General features: G+C 36.1%; 1 protein-coding gene across 11 annotated transcripts in view; it reads right to left on the reverse strand.

Moving 5' to 3' along the window:
- KMT2C (lysine methyltransferase 2C) overlaps nucleotides 1-23,523 on the reverse strand; it is a 313,148-nt gene that overhangs the window by 226,729 nt on the left and 62,896 nt on the right. For 9 of the 11 annotated variants that reach the window (XM_023727962.1, XM_023727957.1, XM_023727961.1 and 6 more), the window contains exons 2-4: nucleotides 20,643-20,781; nucleotides 9,987-10,187; nucleotides 6,654-6,802 (exon numbers count right to left, since the gene is read on the reverse strand). In XM_023727962.1, the coding sequence (XP_023583730.1) occupies nucleotides 6,654-6,802; nucleotides 9,987-10,187; nucleotides 20,643-20,781 (489 nt within the window). The remainder of the gene's footprint in view (nucleotides 1-6,653; nucleotides 6,803-9,986; nucleotides 10,188-20,642; nucleotides 20,782-23,523) is intronic. The other 2 variants (XM_023727958.1, XM_023727966.1) reach the window with 1 other exon arrangement.

Below are 23,523 nucleotides of genomic sequence, written 5' to 3' on the forward strand. Positions count from 1 at the left end.
AGGCTCTTGGTGATTGCATATTTGATACTTTTCTACAATTCTGTCAGAATTAAGAAGTATACAGAGACTGGTCAGTTGGTCCTGCATTTGCTAGACAAAGTGGTAAAAGAAAGAGATGAGCTCAGGGTTTCAGAGTCAGAGCTCAAGCACAGCATAAAAGATCTGAAAGTTACTACTTGTGCCCTGAAAGAAAGCCTTCTTTCTTGTAGTAACAGATCTGATACTGTCAAAAACGAAACCCAAAATCTTATCCTAAGAGTGGCTGAATTACAATGGCAATTGAATTCAAACTTCAAATGGTGTCTGAAGTTACAGTGAGGGCACTGATTGGAAAGAAAAGGGATACTGAAAATTGGGATGGGGACATACAACCTGATAATCAGGATGCTGGGGACACTGAGCCTCTAACTTTCATTGAGTCACTCCTGCCAACAGAACCAGCCCTCTTACTCCCACCTGAAGCAATTATATCATCTTTGTCTGTTAAGTCTCCCCCTCCCCAGTAAAACCACTATTCCTTCCACCGCCATGAGATTCACTCAACTGCGCCAAAAGAGTCTTTGTCTGAGATGTTGCCTGGGGCGTTGCCTGGGGCATTGCCTGGGGTATCACCTGAGACAGGTGCCTTACAAGACGTTGCTGAAGGTCCCCAGGACCCATCTCCACCACCCATTTTTGCTTCTAGACCTATAATTAGACTTAAGTCCCAGTGAGTCCCAAGAGGTGAAGTATAACGTGTGACCCAGGAGGCAATATGCTATGCTCCAAAAGAAAAGCTTGACTTTTCTAATATATACAAACCAATCTGGGGAATATGTGTGGGAATGATATAAAGAAGGTATCCAAAGGCTTAAGGAAACTGGCACAGTAGAGTGGATTTATCAGGTTGGATCCACAGACCAAATACATGGAGAGCACAGAGGACACACCTTCTACTGTATTGGTGAGGAAAAAAACTTGTGAAGGGAGCCCCAGTATCCTTGAAGACTGCTATGATTGTTATTTTACGTAAGTCAGATTTGACAGTAGGAACTGCCCTAACTGAATTAAGACACCTAACTACAACGGGGCTGATTGGACCCCATGGTGGTTAAGGGGCTAACTGGTGGAACTTAACAAAGAAATGGTGGGTGTGGTTACCATAAGGGACAGCAGAGTCAAAGCAGTAATCAGAATAGTCTGACTCATATGGACTTATGCCATTGGCTACTTAGTCACGGTGTCCCTAGGAGTGAAACAGACCGGAAATCTACTTGATTATTTACTTGATCTGTACAAGCAGAAAAATGCTAGATAAAGTGAACACCAGTCTAACTCAAATTATCAGAATAGAGTCATGGCCGTTCAATCAATTCTGAGACTTGAGCCACTTTACAGACCCATAACACCTTGAAGGAAGGGGAGGCTGGGTCCCCTTGAGGAAGGACCCTCACTATCCTGCCAAAAATTTATACTGTAAATCTTTCTCCCAGTCTTCCCCAAAGTGATCTACAGCCTTTTATGAGAGTGACTTTTCATTGGGGAAAAGAAAATAATCATACTTTCCAGGGACTACTGGACAGTGGCTGTGAACTGACACTAATTTCAGGAGACCCAAAACATCACTGTGGCCCACCAGTCAGAGTGGGGTTGTATGCAGGGTCAGTTACTAATGGAGTCTTAGCTCAGGTCAGTCGTACAGTGGGTCCAGTGGGTCCCCAAAGCCATCTGCTAGTGATTTATCCAGTTCCAGAATGCTAATTGGGATAGACACACTCAGCACCTGGCAGAACCAACACACTGGATCCCTGACATGTGGAGTAAGGGCTATTATGGTAGGAAAAGTGAAGTGGAAGCCATTAGAACTGCCTCTACCTAGGAAAATAGTAAACCAAAAGCAGTAACACCTTCCTGGAGGGACTGCAGAGATTAGTGCCACCATCAAGGACTTGAAGGTGTGGAGATTCCCACCACATCCCCATTCAACTTGCACATTCGGCCTGTGCAAAAACCGGACGGATCTTGGAGAATGACAGTGGATTATCGAAAACTTAACTTGGTGACTCCAATTGCAGCTGCTGTTCCAGATGTGGTTTCACTGCTTGAGTAACTTAATACATCTCCCGGTACCTGGTATGCAGCTATTGATCTGACTTATACCTTTTCCTTGATTCTGGTTTCAAAGGAACACCAGAAGCATTTTGCCTTCAGCTGGCAAGCTGAGCAATACACACTCACTGTCCTACCTCAGAAGTATATCAACTCTCCAGCCCTATGTCATAATTTGGTCTGCCAGGATCTTGATCACCTTTCCCTTCCACAAGAAGTCAGACTGGTCCATTACACTGATGACATAATATAGACTGGACCTATTAAGGAAGAAGTATCAGTGACTCTAGACTTTTTGGTAGGACATTTGCATGTTAGAGATGCGAAATCAATCCAACAAAAATTCAGGTGCCTTCCACCTCAGTGACATCTCTACAGGTCCAGTGATGTAGAGCATGTCAAGAATTCCTTCTAAAATGAGGGATAAATTGTTATGTCTGGCACCTTCTGCCACCAAAAAAAAAAAGGCACAATGCCTGGTGGGCCTCTTTGTTTGTTTTTTTATTGTGCTTTAGGTAAAAGTTTACAGCTAAAGTTAATTGCTCACTCAAATTTTATACAGATACTGGTTTGTGACATTGGTTGCAATCCCCACAATGTGACAGCATACTCCCCTTTTCCACCCTGGGTTCCTTGTGTCCATTCGTCCAGTTCCTGTCCTTTCCTGACTTCTGCTTTTGGGCAGGAGTTTCCCATTTGGTCTCGTATATTTGATTAAACTAAGAAGCATGTTCCTCATGTGTGCTATTTTTTGTTTTATATACCTGTCTAATCTTTGAAAAGTGGGCTTCAGGAATGGTTTCAGTTCTGCGTTAGCAGTGTCCAGGGGCCACAGTTTCAGGTGTTCTTCCAGTCTCTGTCACACCAGTAAGTCTGGTCTTTATTCGTGAATTTGAACTCTGTTCTAAATTTTTCTCCTGCTCTGTCCAGGACTTGGTGGGCCTCTTTCGATTTTGGAGGCAATATATCCCTCATTTGGATGTGCTCCTCTGGACTATTTACCAAGAGCCTTGAAAAGCTGCTAGTTTTGACTGGGGCCCAGAAGAAGAGAAGGCCTGCAACAGGTTCAGGCTGCCATGCAAGCCGTTCTGCCTCTTGGGCCACGTGATCCAGCTGATCCAATTCTTGAAAGTGTTCTTGAAGTGTCAGATGCAGACAGAGATGCTGTTTGGAGTCTATGGCAGGCTTCTAATGGTGAATCACAGTGCAGACCCTTAGGGTTTGGGATCAAAGCTCTGTCATCTTCTGCAGATAACTACTCTCCTTTTCGGGACAGCTTTTGGCTTGTTACTGGGCCTTAGTAGAGACTGAATACCTAACCATGGGCCACCAAGTCACTTGTGGCCTGAACTACCCATCATGAACTAAGCTTTGTCTGACTCACAGAGTCATGAAGTGGAACGTGCACAGCAGCCCTCCATTATTAAATGGAAGTGGTATATACAAGATTGGGGTCCAGTGGGACCCGATGTAAATGATACGAAGTAGTCCCCACTCCTGTCACATTACCTTCCTTCTCCCAGTCTGAAACTATGGCCTCATGGGGAGTTCCTTATGATCAGTTGACTGAGGAAGAGAAAACTTGTGCCCAGTTTGCAAATGGTTCTATGTGATATGCAGGCACCACTTGGAAGTGGACGGCAGCAGCCCCTTTGTGGGATCTCCCTAAAGGACAGTGGTGAAGCAATACCCTCCCAATGGGCAGAACTTTGAGCAGTACACTTGGTTATTTTTGCTGCAAAGGAGAAATAACTAGATGTGTTACTGTGTACTGATTCACAGGCTGTGGTCAATGATTTGGCTGGATGGTCATGGACTTGGAAGGAACATGACTGGAAAATTGGTGACAAGGAGGTATGGGAAAGAGTTACGTGGACAGACCTCTCTGAATGGGCTAAAGAAGTAAATACATTTGTTTCTCATCTGAATGCTCACCAAAGTGTGATCTTGGCAGAGAAGGATTTTAACAGTCAAGTGGACAGGATGACGCATTCTGTGGATATCAGTCAGCCTATTTCCCCAGCCACTCCTGTCATCGCCCAATGGGCTCAGGAATGAAGTGCCATGGTGGCAGAGATGGAGGTTATGCATGGGTTCAGCAACATGGACTTCCACATACCAAGGCCAATGTGGCTACAGCCACTGCTGAATGCCCAATCTGCCAGCAGCAGAGACCAACAATGAGTCCCTGATATGACACCATTCCTAGGAGCGATCAGCACTCCACCTAGTGGCAGGTTGATTACATCGGACCCCTTCCATCATGGAAAGGGCAGCATTTTGTTCTTACTGGGATAGACACATACACTGGATACAGATTTGCCTTCCCTCCATGCAATGCTTCTGCCAAAATTACCATCTGTGCACTTACAAATTGCCTTAATGTTTTTCATGGTACCCAACATAGCACTGCCTCGGATCAAGTAACTCAATTCATAGCAAATGAAGTGTGGCAATGGGCCCATGCTCATGGAATTCACCTGTCTTACCATGTTGCCCATCATCCTGAAGCAGCTGGCCTGATATAACAATGGAATGGCCTTCTAAAGACACAATTATGGTGCCACCTAGGTGGCAATACATTGCAGGGATGGGGTAAAGTTCTCCAGGAGGCTGTATATGCTCTAAACCAGTGTCTAATGTATGATTCTGTTTCTTTCATAGCCAGGATTCATGGGTCCTAGAATCAAGTGGTAAAAATGGGAGTGGTGCCACTCACTATTACCCCTAGTGACCTACTCATATAATGTTTACTTCCTGTCCCCGTGACCCTATACTCTGTGGGTGTAGAGATCTTGGTTCCAAAGGGAGGACTGCTCCCACCAGGAGACGCAACACAGATTCCACTGAACTGGAAGTTAATAATGCCACCTGGCCACTTGGGGTCCCCATGCCTCTGGAACAATAGGCAAAAAAGGGAGATACCGTATTGCTTAGTCTGACTGATCTTGATTTCTGATATTACATAATGGAGGTAAAGAAGAGTATGTCTGGAATATATGAGATCCCTTAAGAGTCTCTTAGTACTACCATGCCCTGTGAGTAAAGTCAAAGGAAAACTACAGCACTTAATTCTGACATGACTACTAATGGCCCAGACTCTTCAGATATGAAGATTTGGGGAACTCCACCAGGCAAAGAACCATGACCAGCTGAGGTGCTTGCTTAGGGCAAAGGGAATATGGAATGTGTGGTAGAAGAAGGTAGTTCTAAATAATAGCTACAACCATGTGACAAGTTGCAGAAACAAGGACTGTAATTGTTTTCAGTATTTCTTCCTTGTTTCGTTATATGTGTATGAGTTTGTGTGTGCATGTGTATATATTTAAAAATATATACGTATGTAGATATATGTATGTGTGCGTGTGTGTGTATATATATACACACACACATATATATACACATATACATACACACACACATATAGTTTTCTTCCCCTCCCTTATTCTACTACTTATTATGAAATATAAGATGCAAACAGGGCTGGTGTGTTTTCGATTTTACGCATGTTAGTTGTATAATGTTAGGCATAAGTATGACTCTGTAATTGCCTTTATTTAGACATTATGTATGGCTTAAGGAGATGTGTACAGGTGCCAAGTTGACAAGGGGTGAACTATTATGGTTAAGGTTATGTGTCAACTTGACTAGACTATGATTCTCAGGGGTTTGGCAGATATGTGTAATCATCCTCCATTCTGTAATCTTATGGGAGCAGCCAATCACTTGAAAAGGGAGTTTCCTTAGGGGTGTGGCCTGCATCCAATACATATGCACATTCTGGCAAAGCTCACTCTCTCTGGATCCTGCATCAACTCATCATTCTCTGACCTCTGGTTCTTCAGACATGAGCCAGCAGCCTACCCTCTGATTGCAGATTTGGGGATTTGCCAGCTCTCTCAGCCCCACGAGCCAGCAGACTGCCATCTGACTGGCTGATTTTGGGTTCATCAGCCCCTGCAACCACGTGAGTCAAGACAAGCCTCCAGCCTGATGTCTTTCACGGGTTTGGGACTTGCCAGCCTCCACAACTGTGTGAGCCATTTCCCTGAAATAAATCTCTATTTCTATATACGTGAGTATATATAGATACAGACATATATATCGATACAGCTTCACTGGTTTTGCTCCCCTAGAAAACCCAGCCTAAGACAGATGCTTACATGGCTAAGATCTGTCCTATACCTCTACATTAAATAGACCCAGACTGCCATGTTCTTCTTCCCAGTTCTCAATCCCTTTAAGATTTTCTCTTTCCTTAATTGTCAAACCATGGTACTACTGTCTACACAAGAGTAAATGGAAATATTTACAAAAGCATCCAGCCCAGTGTTGCCACTGTCCACATGCTAAATAAAGTGTTGTTGTTGTTAGTTGTCCCCAAGTTGATTCTGACTCATGGCCAAACCAGGTATACTTAATTTAACAATTACATTTTTTACAATGTGATCATAATTATTTCTAGATAAAAGGTATCTACTACTAAGTTGATAATTCACTAAAATTATAAAATGCTTGCAGAATCAAGAGGTAATTATTATTGAAGACCTACTTAATAATCCTACCTGTAGTATCAAATAAGGCCTGGACATCGATGGCATCTGGAAGGCCAACCAGACTGAGTTCATCCCATAATTTACCAGCCTGATCATCTGAAGCAGTTTGGGTGCTTACATTTACACATGATATTATAATCTGCTGAGGAGATCGTTCTCTGAAAAAACACAAAGAAAGAAAATAGGTGTGAAAATGATAGCAACTAGAAAATTGTCTTTTATTATAAAAAGGTAGGCACAATATACTGCTACAACAATTTTAATTCATTAGGCGTAAGTTAACATAAAACAACTTTCAGAATTCATCTGTTATTATTCATAGTATAATATAAAACTGGGTTGCTGAATTATATCAGTAAGCAACAACTAGAAAAAAATTAAGTCTTCAAGTCCATAAGGAAATGTTAAAAGTTACAACTGTAAATTTATTTTGAAATTCTATAATACAAATTAAAAAAAAACTGACACCCTCATATTCGAGTCAGGAACCATTTTTATCACATAAAATGAATATTCCCTTTGGCTTAAGTTAAATGCTTACAAAACATAACTTGATCAAATCAGAAATTTTTAATTTGCTTTATCCTAAACAGGACCGCAACAATGGAGCTGAAAGTTATTTTTATGTAAAGAAATTACTTCCTAGGGGAAATGAAAACCCACTACAAAATGTGAAGAGAGGCAGAGGGAGTGGAACATGTCAGCTATGGCTTTCTTACAGTCCCCTCCACAAATCTCGACAGTGGTCTGTGGCATGACATTGCAAGTACTCTCAATTAAGTAAAATGCAAAAAAAAAAAAAAGCTACTAATGGCATAGGGAATAAGAAAGACAGCTAACAGCAAAAACTATAGTAAAAATAAATGTTGAAATAAGGTGTACAACAAATGAGAGATTTCAGACTTTCAAGGCCCTAAAACTTCAGGTATTATTTAAGATTATTAAGTAAACAAAGATTACTATTGTGTTTAACATGAAATATGGGAAATCAGATGACTGCCACTAAAACTTTAATCTTCTCCAGGTATTACAGTATTTAACCTCATCAAAATTCTGGATTAAATCACTATTGAATATAGATCATAACCCACTGCACTTCTGTATGCTGGATGTTTATCATGATTCTTACTAAGAGCACAATGACCAGGGTACTAAACTTTGTTATACCTGGAATCATTGAAAGGAAAGAAATATTAACATATTTCAATAAGTACGTTCAAATATCAAACCATATAAAAGTAATCAGCAATTATTTTTATGTTCAGCATTAGAAATGCAAAAACTTTCACTTTTTAAAAAGGTTTAGTGTGCTATGCTAATTTTTAATTCTCGATTTTATAAATGCCCACCCTAAAATGAGAAAAAATGCTTTCCAATAATATAACCTCCATTCCTATAAATATAAAGTTCATTACTAAGCTTTGTTATTTTACTGGGAGGAGGGAAAAAAAATGACTAACATTTCATCTTTAATGTATTTTTTAACATATTTTCTCTGCACCGGTATTTGATGAGATTAAAGGTGTAAATATCAATGGAATGACTAACCAGTCTATTACTAACCAGTTCCAAATCAGGAACTGGTTATTATTCATAGTATGACCAAATTCAACCTTCAGACTCGTTTGTTTGTATGCACCGTATCATTAAGATGTCAATGTGAATCCTAACGATGACAGTAACCCAGTTTAGCTGAAATATACACCTCCCAAATTTTAAGTCATAAAATAAATGGTAAGGAAAAAACTGATTGTATATTCTTATATTTATTACAACTGAGAGGAAAAAATTATTTTTAAAACCTTTTCAAATTTGAAAAAAAATTGACTTTATCTGGTTTCTGATTTATTAGTAACATATTTTATAATCGTTACCAACGTAAATTAATTGTCTATGCCTAAATGAGTTCCAAAAGTTTGTAAATGTACTTCATTCCTAAGGCTTGTTATCATTACTTAATAACTTGGTAAATACAAAATGTATATAAAGACTTTCATTGAACCAAGGCTATTTTTATGTAATTATCTTAGCCTATACAAGTTTTCACTAAAAATTAACTTAGCTTATAAAATAAGAAGTAAATAAAGCCCAACTGTATTTCCCAAAACAAGTTTACAATATAATTGTCATTAATCAAGGCAGAACATGAAGTCCATTAAATCGGTTAATTGCTGAGGGACATCATAAGCCTGCTGACTTTTGATATATTTTATTAAGTTGGGAGCACTCAACTGATAGCAAAAAGGTAAACCTCTTATATGATCTAGCTATAGCCTCCAAACTATCAATTATCTCTAAATACTGTATTTTTAGGCCTCCTTAAAATGTTCCACCTTAAATTCTTTTCAAACATTCTCTGTCTTGTTATTGTTTCCTTTCCTACTTTGGGTCTTCCAGGCATTGGCAGTAGTCCAAAACAAGGAGCCAATCAAATGAATACAACACAACAATGCTTTAGAACTTAAATTTGGATATAAGCCAGATAAGCACTTGGATGATTACATCATCACCCTCAAGGGGCAAAGATGGTTAGCTTCCAAGCTAAACTAATTTTTACACTTTCTCATCAACTACAGAAACTTCTACTCCAACAGCCAGCACAGCCAAGTCCACGTATTCAGATGACCCTAAAACAAAACTGTAAGCATATTAAAAAAAAAGATTAAGTTCAGAAAGCAAATATATTAGACAAGAGTTTTAAGTGACTATAATGATTCCCATGAATATACACACACATATAACACATATGTAGTTATATAAAAATCTTACTTTATTCATCTAAAAAAAAAAGCATCTTTAGCTTTAAAAAGGGCATTCTCAGTATATAACATTAAAAAAAAAAAAAAAAAAGAAAGTTAACACCATATCATGATGAGATTTTACAGGACTGATCAATATTCTCTGAACCATTAAAAAAAATGACACACGAAGGACATGAGTGGTAAAGAAAACAGTTCTAGTTTTGCTACTGAGTACAAGCAATTAAAAACTTATTTAGTGGAAGGAAAGAAGGACTTCATTAATCTATTTTATCTTCTTTCCACTTACGGATAAATTCCACGAACTCCTTCTCGGTTTATGTTATGTTCTTTAAATTTTTCTTCCAAAAGTTATACACACTGATTTTGTTAATATACAATTAAGATAAACTTTTTTTTAATACAAGAAATTTTGAGGAAAGGAAGGTTTATTAGGTTAATGTTGGCTCATAACGTATCCTATGCATGTTGAAAACATGAGAAACTAACAGTCACACCAGTTATATACTTATAAACAATATAATGAAAATAAACTATATATAGCCTTATTTCCATCCAGCAATTTAAATTCAAAATTGCTTACTTTCTCTGTCCTCTTTGTTTTCGTGGTGCTGTGTTTTGTATTTTCTCACAGGTTCCATTGCTGTTGTCATCAATGTCCTTCTTGTTAGAAGGTTGGTTTTTCCGCGGCAAGATAAATCCAGGCGTTACTCTGAATTGTTTTAAGTCTCCTTGTCCTAAGGAACTTTTTTCACCACAGTAACAAAAAGCGCAGAGCCGTTCACTGGTAAAAATGAAGTGAGCAAGACAGAGAAGAAGAAAAGTAGCTTTATTCAACTACTTTAAGTGACAGACAACTACAGATAATTGTGCTTTAAAAACATTCAGGTATAAAATTAAGTGTTATGTCTTTAGTGCAAGCTAAACTTTTCAGTATATTTTCTATAGTCTATTTACTGATTGTATCATAAGAATAATTAATAAAAATTACAACTTACAATTCTGATTTTCCATAGTATGATTTTTCTTTTAATAAGTAAATATACCAAATCAAAAAATTTTAGTTTGTGCTTACCAAAACACCAAACCCACTGCCGTGGGAGTTGATGCCAACTCGTAGCGACTCTACAGGACAGAGAAGAACTGCCCCATAGGGTTTCCAAGGCTGTAAATCTTTATGGAAGAAGACTGCCAAATCCTTTTCCCATAGGGCAGCTGGTGGGTTAGAACTGCTGACTTTTGTACTTAGAAAAACAATTTTCTTTTATATCTAACTAAAGAAAATTCTAAGTATTATTAAAAATAACACTAAAGTGGGGAGTGGGGGGAGAACATAGGGTTTAATGACCACCCAATTCCATACCAGCTCTGTAAAACATTCTGGAACAAAGTTTAATTTAACCAGTGGATAGAAAGTTCTTTATGAACGGTAATACATATCTCTCTCTCTCTCTCTCTCACACACACACACACAAATCTAAGTGGTTACCAGAGGCTCAAGGGCAGAGGGTAAGAATAGGTGAGGCAAAGGGAGTTTTTAGGGTGGTGGAACTATTCTGTATGATACAATAATGGTGGACACATGAAAATATCCATTTGCCAAAATCTTTAGAACCGTAGAACACAAAGTAAACACTAATATAAATTATGAACTCTAGTTAATAATCAATATTGGTTCTTCAGTTATAACAAATATACTAGATTAATGCAACATATTAATAAAGGAAATTGTATGTGGGGGAGAAGGGGTATATATGGGAACTCCATACTATTTTCTCAATTTTTCTATAAACCAAAAAACTGTTCTAAAAATAGTCTATTAATTTTAAAAAGAGAAGAAGCTACTTAAAAAGTTAAAGGACAAGACGTTGTATACATTTATGGAATTTACACTTAATGTGGAATCTTAGAAAGAATAAAATTGAAAGAATCTCTGTTCTTGGATACATTTTCTCTTCCACATACCTAAATCTTTCATCTCAAGCATTAAAGTCTCCATTAATACCTCTATAGTATCTACCCCATGAACTTTACATGATATCTTATCATTAACAGGTGTAGCTGTAGTCTTCTGTGGTGATATTATACTTCTCTTAACTTTCAAAGTTAAGTTCATTTTGGCCTCTCTCAACTAATTATCTTCTGCTTATGAAAGTTGCCTGTTTAAGTTTTTTTCCAGTGAATTACCTATTTCAATATCATGATAAACTGTGCTGTCAACTGGTACTGAGTCACATACTTCTACCACCACTGGACATCACAAAGCAGGATAAGAAGAACTCAGCTAAAATTTTAAACTAATTGCTAGTGGCCGAGTTTAAGACAGTATGAGAGCACAGAACATCTGGGATCCTCAGACAGGCATGGAATTCTAACCCACTCACAGGCTATGCTCCATGGACCTCATCAGATGCTCACAAGTGAGACTGTGGGCATGGTGAAGACTCCTGAGAAAGCTTTGGTCATGCTGCAAGTCTGGAGAGGGTACCAGCAGCAATGTGGGAAAGACACAAAGTCCCATCCAGATCTTTCTTCCCCCATTTTCCTTAAAGAACAAAAATTCTTAGGCTGGTGGGGGCAGGACACCAAAAACTGCCACCCTGCAATGGTAAAGACCTACTGCAGATGGAGGAATAGAACAGCGGAGAAAAGAAAAGAAAAACTTTTTAACTCTGGAGGAGGAACAAAGGCGAGGCTCTAACCTGGACTCAGACAGTTATAGGTCTCCTACAGCTGGGGCAATGGCAGGATCACTGAGAACACCCAACCAGAAGACCCAGGGACACAGTGCCTACCTAATACTAAAGTTGAATCAGAACAAGAAATGTCCTGCCAATCAACCTTCCCATACCTCAAGCTTAAGTAACAAGTTGGAGAGTGAAAAGAGATACTCTCTGGAGGTACAGGTGCAAAAGGAAGATCTAAAGCTGAAGGTGGAGCAGACACTGAGAAAAATCCTCTGCTAAGCCAGCCTGATTCTAAACACAAGATGCATTCGAAGACTATGACGCACTGAGGGCAACCACTGTAACAACAAAACCCAAATACAGCTCAACTCCTAACTAGTCAGACTCAATCCCCTAAGCTAAAGGCATAGAAAAAACAAACCATGCCCATTCCAAGGCTTAAAATCTGTTTACCCCAGTATATACTGTTCTACACAAGATTTCAGCTTTCAACAAAAAAATTATGGGGCATGCAGAATGATATCTGGAAAGTTGTCAAATATTTGGAAATTAAATAACACACGGTAAAACCTACAAAACCTGAAAGCTATGTAAAACAGAAACCTGTCAGAGAAGGAAAATTCAAATAATTTCCACTAAAACAAATGACAAAAAAGTGGTTTAAGACTGCACCCTATCAAAGGCAGAAAACCTGGAAAAACAAGGCAGTCCCATAGTTTCAGCTCCCACAGGTTTCACTGATTTCTAAATAGCCCAAGAGTCAATGAGGAAATCACAAGGAAAATTAGAAAATAATTTGAATTAAATGAATATGAAGTAAAAATGAAATTTGCAGGATGCAGCTACAGCAGTGCTTAGATGGAAATTTATAGCATTAAATGCTTATTTAAGAAGAAAGGCCTCAAACCAATGGTAAATACTTCCACGATATGAAGAAAGAAGAAAAGAAATGGCAAATTAAACCAAAAAAAACAAGCAAGACGAAGGAAATAATAAAGAGAAGAAATCAATGATACCGAGAACAGAAAAAAAAGAGAGGAAAAAATGTCAATGTAAAGAAAAGGTGGTAAGGGTGGGGAATCAATACAATTAATAAATATTTAGCTAATCTGAGGGAGAAAAAAAAGATGACAAAATTACAAGTATTGTGAAAGAGAGGACATCACTACAATCCCTATAGATATCAAAAAGATAACAAGGAAATATTACAGACAACTTTATCAAAAAGATAACAAGGAAATATTACAGACAACTTTATGTAAGTTCAACAAGTTAGAAAAAGCACACAATTTCCTTGAATGGCACAAACTGCCAAAGCTCACTCAGAAAGAAATAGGTAATCTGAACAGTATTATATCTAGTGAATATACTGAACTTTTATTTAAAACTCTTCCAGCAATAAGAAGCCCAGAATCAGCTGGCTACACTGCCAGTATATATCAAACACTGATGTTAGACACAACGCAAATTCTCTACAAAGTCTCCAAGAAACTAAAGAAGAAGAAATACTTCTGACTCATTTTATGATGCCAGTATTATCCTAATAAAACCAGATAAAGACATTATAAGAAAAGTAAACTATAAACCAATGTCACTCGTGAACATAGATACAAAAATTCTCTATGAAATATTAGCATATCAAACCATACAAAAAATCATGAGCAGGTAAAGCTCATCCATGCTATGCAAGGCTGGTTCAGCATTCAAAAATCAGTGTAATTCACCATATCAAAAAACTAAAGAAAAACCATATGATTACCTCAATAGATGCAGAAAAAAAGATTTTCACAAAATTCAACATACGTTCATGACTCTCAGTAACTTAAAAATAAAAGGGAATTTCTTCATTCTGATACAGTAGCACCAAAAAAAAAAAAAAAAAAAAAAAAACCATAAAAAGCAAGTGTAAATCTTACAAAATATATGTAAGATCTCTATGTCGGAAGGTATAAAACATCAATGAAAGACATCAAAGAATGCCTTTAAAAATGGAGACATATCATGAATTGCAAGACTCAACATTGTTAAAATGTCAATTCCCCTAAAATCGATCCAAAGATTCAACACAATCCTGATCAAAATTCCTGTGGGATATTTTGTGGATATCACAAAGCTATTTCTAAAATTTATGTTGAAAGACAAAGGATCCAGAATAGTCACTAGCAATCAAGGAAGTGAACAGGCAGTTCAAAGGGGAAAACATTATCTGTTTCAACAAATGGTAAAGAACAATTTCATAAGAAGGTAGGGAGGTAGACAGGGAAATAGGTAGACAGGGAGGGAGACAGAAAGGGAGGGAGGAAGGAAGGACCACTATTCAAACCTTGTACCCTATGAAAAGTTAACTCAAAAGGAAGTAAAACCTAAAATTATACAACTTCTAGAAGAAAATCTTTGTGACCTTTGGTTAGGCAAAGAGTTCTTAATAAGGCAGCAAAATCACAATCCATAAAAGAAATAATGAATAAATTACAAAAAAAAAAAAAAAAAAAAAAAACCATTGCTATCGACTCGATTCCGACTCATAGCAACCCTACAGGACAGAGCAGAGCTGCCCTATAGGGTGTCCATGCGGCAGGTGGCAGATTCAACTGCCAACCTTTTGGTTAGCAGCTGAGTTCTTAGCCACTGCGCCACCAGAGCTCCATTAGTAAATTAGACTTTATCGAAATTAAGAACATTTGTCCTTCAAAACACACTATTAAGATAATTTAAAAAAAAAAAAGCCACAAATTAATATAAAAAAAATGTACAAGCCAGAGAGTGGGGGAAAAAAAATTTGTAAATGACTTATCTGATATATTTGTATCCACAATACATAAAGAACTCTAAAAACTCAGTAATAAGAAAAAAATAAACAACAGTAAGATTTGAACAGACACTTCACAAAAGAAGATACTCAGATGCAAACAACCACAAGGAGAAGCTCAACATCATTAAGGAAATGCAAATTAAAACCACAACGAGATACTAATACACACTAGTTAGAATGACTTAAAAAAAAAAAACTGACAATAGTAAGTGCTGATGAGGATTGTAGAGCAACTGGAACTCTGATACACTGCTGGTGGTAATACAAAACAATACATCCATGCTAGAAAGCAGTTTGGTAGTTTCCTTTAAAGTTCTCTCTCTCCTAGGTATTTATCCAAATGAAATGAAAACCTATATTCACACCAAAACCTAGGAGTTGAATATTTATAGCAACTTCATCCTTAATTGCCAAAAAACTGTAAACTACCCAAATGTCCCTTTATCTGGGATAGGGATAAACAAACTGTGGTATAGAATCCTACTCAGCAACTGAAAAAACAAAACAAACTACTGATATGCGTAAAAACATGAATGAATCTCAAATGCATTATGCTAAGTAAAAAAAGTCAGATTCAAAAGGTTATATACTCTATGATTTCATTTATATGATGTTATTGCACAGACAAAACTATAGGGACAGAAATGGATCAGTGGTTGCCAGGGTGGGAGCTGACGTCAGGATTGATAACAAAAAGGAATCAGGAAATTTTTTAGTGTGATAGACCTGTTGTCTAGATTGTTGTGGTAGTGGTTACATGACTGAATACGACTGTCAAAATTCACAACTGTACACTAAATGGGTGAATGTTAGTGTATATAAGTTATACCATAATTCAAAAAATAAATAAAAAGAAAAAGCATATAGCTATAATAACTAAAAAATGAAATTCTAGATAATAGTATAATGAGGGGGTGACAAAGAGATAGGAAAACATGATAATGTATTTATATTGCTAAGATTAAGAAATCAATAGAAACTGTAAATTTGAAATTCAAAATACAAAATCAAAAAGGTAAAAAATATTAGGCTTGACTATTAAGGGACTTTAAAAACAAAATGGAATGTAAAAATCAACACAAAAAACTATCAATCCAATTAAAAGCAGAAAAAATAAAAATAAATATGTATACAGCAAATAAAAACATTTGAAAATATCGTAGAATTAAATCTTAATACAGTAACAATTACAATAAATGTAAATGCATAAAATTCACCAATTAAAAGACAATTTCTGAAATTGGATTAAACAATTAGACAAAAAAGTTTGTAAATAAAAAGACAAAAGACACAGAAATGCTGGTGGGAGGATGAGGTAAAACAATACTAGGCAAATTTGAACCAAAAGTTTGGATAACAAAGACATTATTGGACAAAATGGAATTTAAGACAAAAAAAAATACACTTGAGAAAATAAAAGCTGTTATGCACTAACAAAGTGATCAATAGTACTAGAAGATATATCCATCATAAAAATAGGCCTCAGAGTAAATCAAACAACAACTATGGGACCTAGAAAGAGAAAAAACTACATTAGCAACAGTACAAGATTTTAATGGTTTTCTCAGAAAATACTATATGAAATAGATAAAAATTAAGCAGAGATACTGAGCATCTTTTTACTCATTATCTATTGCTATTTATTAATTATGTGAGTATAAATAACACTTTTGAGAAACTAGATAGAATTCTATATACAACTAAGAGTTCACATTCTTTTCAAGCGTATCTAAAAAATTCCAAAAGTAGACTAAACATTGGACCACAAAGGAAGATTCAACATATTACAAAAGATCATGTCACACAGACAATATTCTCTGACAATAATGCAATAAAACTCGAAATGTGTAACAAATCACTAACATAAGTTTCCAAATATTTGGGAACTATAACACATATGCTAAATAACCTTTGAATTAAAATGAAAATCTCAATATTCAGAACTGAATGATAATGAAAACACTGAATGTGAAAATTTATGGGATGCAGTTAAAGCATCAATTGAAGGGGAGCTTATAGATTTACAAAAATTATCAGTAAATAGTACAGATCAAAAGAAAATGAACTAAGCTTTTAACTCAAGAAGTTGTGAAGAAAGTAACTGAGGACACCAAAAGGAGAAAAAATAAGGGAAAGAGCAGAAATCAATGAAAATAGACAACTGAAAACAATATAGTAGAACAACAAAACCAAAATCTAATTCTTTGAAAAATAATAAAACAGATATCTGGGTTTTGAAAAAAGCAGCCAAAAATGCCAAGAAAATACAGAACAAAGAAGAGAAAATAACTATACATGCAACACAGAACAAAAATGTAATAAATGTATCATGAATCACATATTAATATATCTGAAAATCCAGATGAAACAGACAACAGAACAGGAAAAAAAAAAGTTTTTTTAACTGAACTGGTAGTAAGAGTTTCTCTTACAAAATGACCCGAGACACCTAGTGTCTTAGTCATCTAGTGCTGCTATAACAGAAATACCACAAGTGGATGGCTTTAACAAAGAGAAGTTTATTTCCTCACAGTAAAGTGGGCTGAAAGTCCAAATTCAGGGCATCAGCTCTAGGGGAAGGTTTTCTCTCTATCAGCCCTCTCATCAATGTTCCCCCGGACTAGGACCTTCTTCCCGCAGAGACTCAGGGTCCAAAGGACATGCTCTGCTTCTGGCACTGCTTTCTTGGTGGTATGAGGTCCCCTCATTCTGCTCCCTTCCCTTTCCTTTTATATCTTGTTAAGATAAAAGGTGGTGCAGGCCACACCGTAGGGAAACTCCCTTTACATTGGATCAGGGATGTGACCTTACTAAGGGTGTTACAATTCCACCCTAATACTCTTTAACATAAAATTACAGTCACAAAATGGAGGACAACCACACAATACTGGGAATCACGGCTTAACCAAACTGACACATATTTTGGGGGGACACAATTCAATCCATGACACCCAGATAATTTTATGTCAGTTCTTCCAAACTTTCAAGAAGTAAATTTCTATCTTAAACTAGTTTGTTTAGCAAATACAGTATAGGAAAACTGAAAGACGTAGGGCTCACAGCTAGTATAATTTTGTTTCCAAGACTAGGACAATACAACAAAAGCAAAAACAAAAATTACAAATATTTGTATAGCTTCTCTATGTGAACAAAACATTAGGTAACTAAAAGTCAATCATGTATTTTAAAATATGTCACAATCAAGTAGTGCTTACTGCAAGGTTTTTGCCTTTTACTGTCTTTTATCAATTCGTTTATAGGAGTATTTTTTTTTAATACATTATAGGTACAAGTCCTTCATCATATATATACCTCAAAAATATTTCTCCCTTTCTGTCACTCATATTTTCACTGTTGTTTTGGTATCTTTTATGAAAAGAAGTTATTAATTTTAGTGGTATTTATCGCTTTATTAGTTCTTTTTATTTGTTTTCAAAAAGCTTTTCCTTATTCCAAAGTAATAAAAAAATTTCTCCAACATTAACTCCTAAAAACTTTATTGGTTTGCCTTTCACACTTAAGTCTATAATCTAATTTAAACTGACATGAATAAAAGTTCACTTTCTTTTTTTTTAGTGTGGATATCTAATTGTCCCAGTACAATTATTGAAAAAGATATCCCCACTGATTTGTGGTGCCACTTTGTCATAAATAATCAATCCATATTACTTATGTATCTGTTTCTGCATTACCTGTTCCATTCCACTGATCTATTTGTTTATCCCTGTGATGATACAACACTGACTTCATTACTAGGGTGTTATGAAATCTTAGTACCTGAAAAAGCAACTCTCCCTCTTCTTCCATATGAGTATCTTGGCTTATACTGTTTTTTGCATATTCAAATAAATTTTTTAAATCAGCCTGTCAAGTTTAAGAATAACTGTAGAAATTGTGATTAGGATTTTCTTGACTCTATAGATCAAACAGGAAATAACTAATATTTTTAGAATATTGAGTCTCCCGAAACATGAATGTAATATTTCTATTATTTTGGTGTCCTTTATTATCTTTCCATAAAGTTTTATAATTTTCCCCATAAAGGACTTACTTATGTTTTTGCACACTTGTCTAGAGATGTGGTATTATTTGAGAATATAAGAAAATATTATTCTAAGAAATATCATTTACATCTGTCTCTGACATACAGAAATACAAGTGATTTTTGTATTCTGATTTCCTATCTAGCAATCTTGCTGAAATCTTATTAATTATAATAAATTACCTGTAGATTCTTTAGACATTTTATGCACTGAATCATTAAATTTCAGTAAAATTCAGCCTAGTGATTTTAGCTGAAATTTAATAAAAATAAAAAAGGGGCAGAGCCTGGACTAAAGGCCAAGTCTTTATCTACAATCTGCTACATATCTGCAGAGTGTATATTCTCTCTTTCCTGCCTGATGAAGATGACTGTGATGATAGTGGTGTAGTCCACAAGAAATAAATAACATTAGCATTATTCATTAATCCCTCTCAAATTTATTCTTCTGTATGGTGTGAGCATCAATCTAACTTTATTTTTTACATGGTTAGCCAACAATCTCAATGTCATTTATTGTATGATCTATTTTTTTCCTAAGTAGTCATTACTGAATGATCTATTATTTTCTACTGGTTTGAAAAGTCATGATCATTACAAATTAAATTTTCATAGATTCATAAATAGCTTTTAACTTCCATTCTTTCAACATGTATTTGATGAGAACCAATTAAATATTAGGCACTGTACAAGGCCTACAGGCACATAAAGGTAAGATAAGGAAGTCAGGCATCATTAGTCCTTAAGATCTGCAGAAGAATCAAGCAAGAGGCTACAAAGGGTTCCAGAAGCTGACCTAGAGGATATATAGAATGCTCTCAGAAGGCTCTCAGATTTCAACTACAAACTAGAAAATATGTTACATTCTGTACTTCTTAATTCTAAGAAGCATTTACCAATTCCAAGTTCTATTAATAAATGAGTAAAAAGGAAAGCTTATACTAGTTTCAATCAAACTGCAGTAGCAGTACAATTTTAGATTAATTCTAATTCTGAATTCCTAATTCTACAGTGGTTTTAGACAATGTTAAGGGTGACGTGTCTAGTATGCTTCCAACTGGAGATGTCAAGTAGATAGATGGGTATGAAAGTCTGGAGTTGAGGAAAAGGGGAACCCTAGAAATATAAATGTGGGTTCATGAGCACACAGACAAGATATCTAAGGACTTAGCCCTCAGGACTCCAACATTATAAAGGTAGAGAGTCTAGCAGAAGCCAGCAAAACACACGAGAGGAGTAAGATATGCCAAAAGCAAAAGTGAAAAAAAATTTCAAGAAGATGGGAGTAATCAACCAATAGACAATTTCATAGTTTTATTCATGTCTTTCAAATAAATGCTAAAAAACATAAGACTTCAAATTACACTTAATTTTATAGGTAAACACAAAAAATTGATCTTTATGCTAAAAGCATGGTTACTTCTTCTGCTAGGAATAGCGTAGTGGTATGAGTGGTACTAGTCTGAGGGGACTGGAGTAACACCCTAACCTAATGCTCTGCTCTAAATAGCTGAAGCACACAGATGTACTCTCCTTCAATGAGAAAAGAGAGCTATCATCCTCAAATTTAAAGCTACTAAATAATAAAATTCCACCCAGATTTACTCCTAAACTTGTGCTTCTCAAATTTTCTCCATGCCCAACTCATTATCATTCTTCCTGTTACTAACATCCAATCCACTGCAGTCATGCTCTAACCTGATTTTGGCTTCCACACCAACAGAGACCATGGAGCTGGCAGACTCCTCAGACACAGAACTCTGAAGAGGTGGAACTGGCTGTTTGTTGTCCACTTCTGCTTCAGCATCCTCTTCTGCAGATTGTTCTTTGATTTCTGCTTAACAGTAAACAAGAGGATATAAAGAATCATTTTGTGTGTGTATCATTAATTTATCTATAAAGCATACACTGTAGTGGAAAAGAATCGAACCAATGATTTTTCTTCACAAGAAAGTTTAGGTACTTAATAAATAGCATTGTTTATATTTATTTTCTACCGAAAATGATACTAATATAAAACACGGCATACTTTTCCTTGTGCCCAAATTACAACTGACACAGAGAAGTTTCAACTAATTAACAGCTAACCAAAAACCAAACCTGTTGCCGTCAAGTTGATTCTGACTCATAGCAACCCTACAGGACAGAGCAGAACTGCCCCATAAGGTTTCCAAGAAGCACCTGGTAGATTCGACTGCTGACCTTTTGGTTAGCAGCCAAACGCTTAACCACTATGCCACCAGGGTTTCCAATAACAGCTAAGAATCTTATTTTTAAGATTACAGTAATTCATCTGTAAACAAATATATTTAACTCCAGTATCGGTCTCTCAGGGCCTGATCATCACGTCACACATTTTAAATTTTTATGGCAGTTCCCCAGTCCTGGTACCAGTTTATATATTAATTAGGGCATAGGTTAAACTGCTGTAACAGAGGTTCTAAAACAGAGTCATGGTTTAAATAAAAAAATTAATTTTTCTGTTGTGTACTATTTCTGAGGGTAAGAGGTCAAGGCTGGTGGGGCATCTTTGCTTCTCATGGTAGTTTATGAACCCAGGTTCCTTCTATCTTGTTCCTCTCCATTCCCTGGAGTGTTGCCCTGATCTGCATCCCTGAACCTGAGTTGCGGTCATGTCCAGGTTTCAGACCAAAGACAGAAAAGAACTCAGTCCAGAGAAAATGATTTCATAAGTTGCAGTCGCTACTGCTCAAATTCTGTTGGTAAGAACTTGTCATGCTTGGCTGCAAAGAAAGTGACAAACTTTCTAGCTCAGCAGCTTTGTGTCCTACTGAAACTCAAATGGCATGGAAGAAGAACATAGATTTTGTCCTTTGCTCATTTTTCTACAGGGTTATTTGTGTTGATTTGTGGGGTTCTTTATCTATTTTGGATTTGAATAACTTTTTGGTGATATGAATTGTACATATTTTCTCTAAAACTGTAATGTACTTTTTCTACTTTGTTCATGTTTGTCATACAGTAATTTTAAATTTTAATGTATTCCACTCCTAGACATATACCCATAAGAATTTAAAGCAAGAACTCAAACAGATACTTGTACTCTAATGTTCACTGCAGCATTATTCACAAGAGCCAAAATATAGAAACAACCTAAATGTTCATCAATAGATGAATGGATAAACAAAACATGGTATATACATAAATCAAGTATTACTTGGCCATAAAAATAGTTATGATACATTCTATCACACAGAGGAATCTTGAAACCATCATGCTGATGAAATAAGTCAGTCACAAAAGAACAAATACTGTATGATCCCACTTATATGAAATATCTAGAATTGACAAGTACAGACAAAGTTTATTCGAGGCCACCAGGTGTTGAATGGAGGGAGAAATGGGAAGTTATTGCTTAAAAGAGGTACTGAGTTTCTATTTAGGGTGAAGAAAAAACATTTGGAAATGAATGGTGGTGATGGTTGTTCAACATGGTGAATATAATTAATGTTATTGAACTGTACACCTAAAAATAGTTAAAATGGCAAATGTTTTGTTACATGTTTTATGACAATAATTTTTTTTATTTTAATGTAGTAGAATCTGAAAATCTTTTTATAATCCTCTTTTGATAAAATGTCTTACATATTTGTAAATCTGATTCTAGGTACTCTAAATCAATTTGGGGGCAATAGGGAAGACAGGATACCATGACTGACAGCCCACGAGCCCTTAATTTATTCTCAACTTATCTATTTTAATTTAAAAGGGAGAAAAGAAACATGTTATTTTAAATATAAAAACCAAAACCACCTTTCTGATGCCTCACTTCATCATTAACTTCATGGTTTTGATAGGATTTACAATTATTCATAGCTTTTCTACATTATGCAACTAACAGATCTCAAATTTGTTCATTTGTCAAAATAAGTCCCTGAAACTCAATTTCGAATCTAGAAGACTGAAATAGGGAAGTCAGGTTGAAGTGCTGGCCTGAGAGACAAGAAATCAAGTGTGGTGTTAAATTTAGTGTTCAAGCTGTTAAATGTGTCTAGTATGCAGTTAAAATATGGGTCTGGAACTCAGAAGAGGAATTAGGGCTAGAGATGATTTCAAAAATCATTAAGTCCAGAGGAGATTGCTGAAGCCTAGATAATAAATAAGTTCTTCAAGAAGGACATACAAATGATATACTAAGGGCTGTACCAATTTTTAGGAGTCTATAAGAAACCAGCTAAAAGAGTAAAACATTTAATCTTCATTAACAAGCTCATGAACTATATGGTAGTATCCTAATTTTACAGGTGAGTAAATTAAGACTATAAGAGATGACTTTTGCATAAGGTTATATGGGTAGTAAGTAGATGGTAGAAGTGGTACTTGGGACCAGGTCTTTATGACTCCAAAGCCTTCACTCATTCATTACACTTCCGTGCTAACAAAAGATAGAAGGGCATTTTATTAAGCTAGCCCTTGGTGTCAAAAGTTTGAAGGCTTGGAAATGGCCCCTAGATTGTTAGTTCTGCAGCCTTTGGTGGGGTGGGGGAAAACTGTTACAGTAGAAGGATGAATGCATATTAGAAAGGGTTAACGTTAACTAAGGCTGAAGGTAATAGAC

Source organism: Trichechus manatus, unplaced genomic scaffold (assembly GCF_000243295.1).
Source record: "Trichechus manatus latirostris isolate Lorelei unplaced genomic scaffold, TriManLat1.0 scaffold00020, whole genome shotgun sequence".
Classification (NCBI taxonomy): Eukaryota; Metazoa; Chordata; class Mammalia; order Sirenia; family Trichechidae; genus Trichechus; species Trichechus manatus.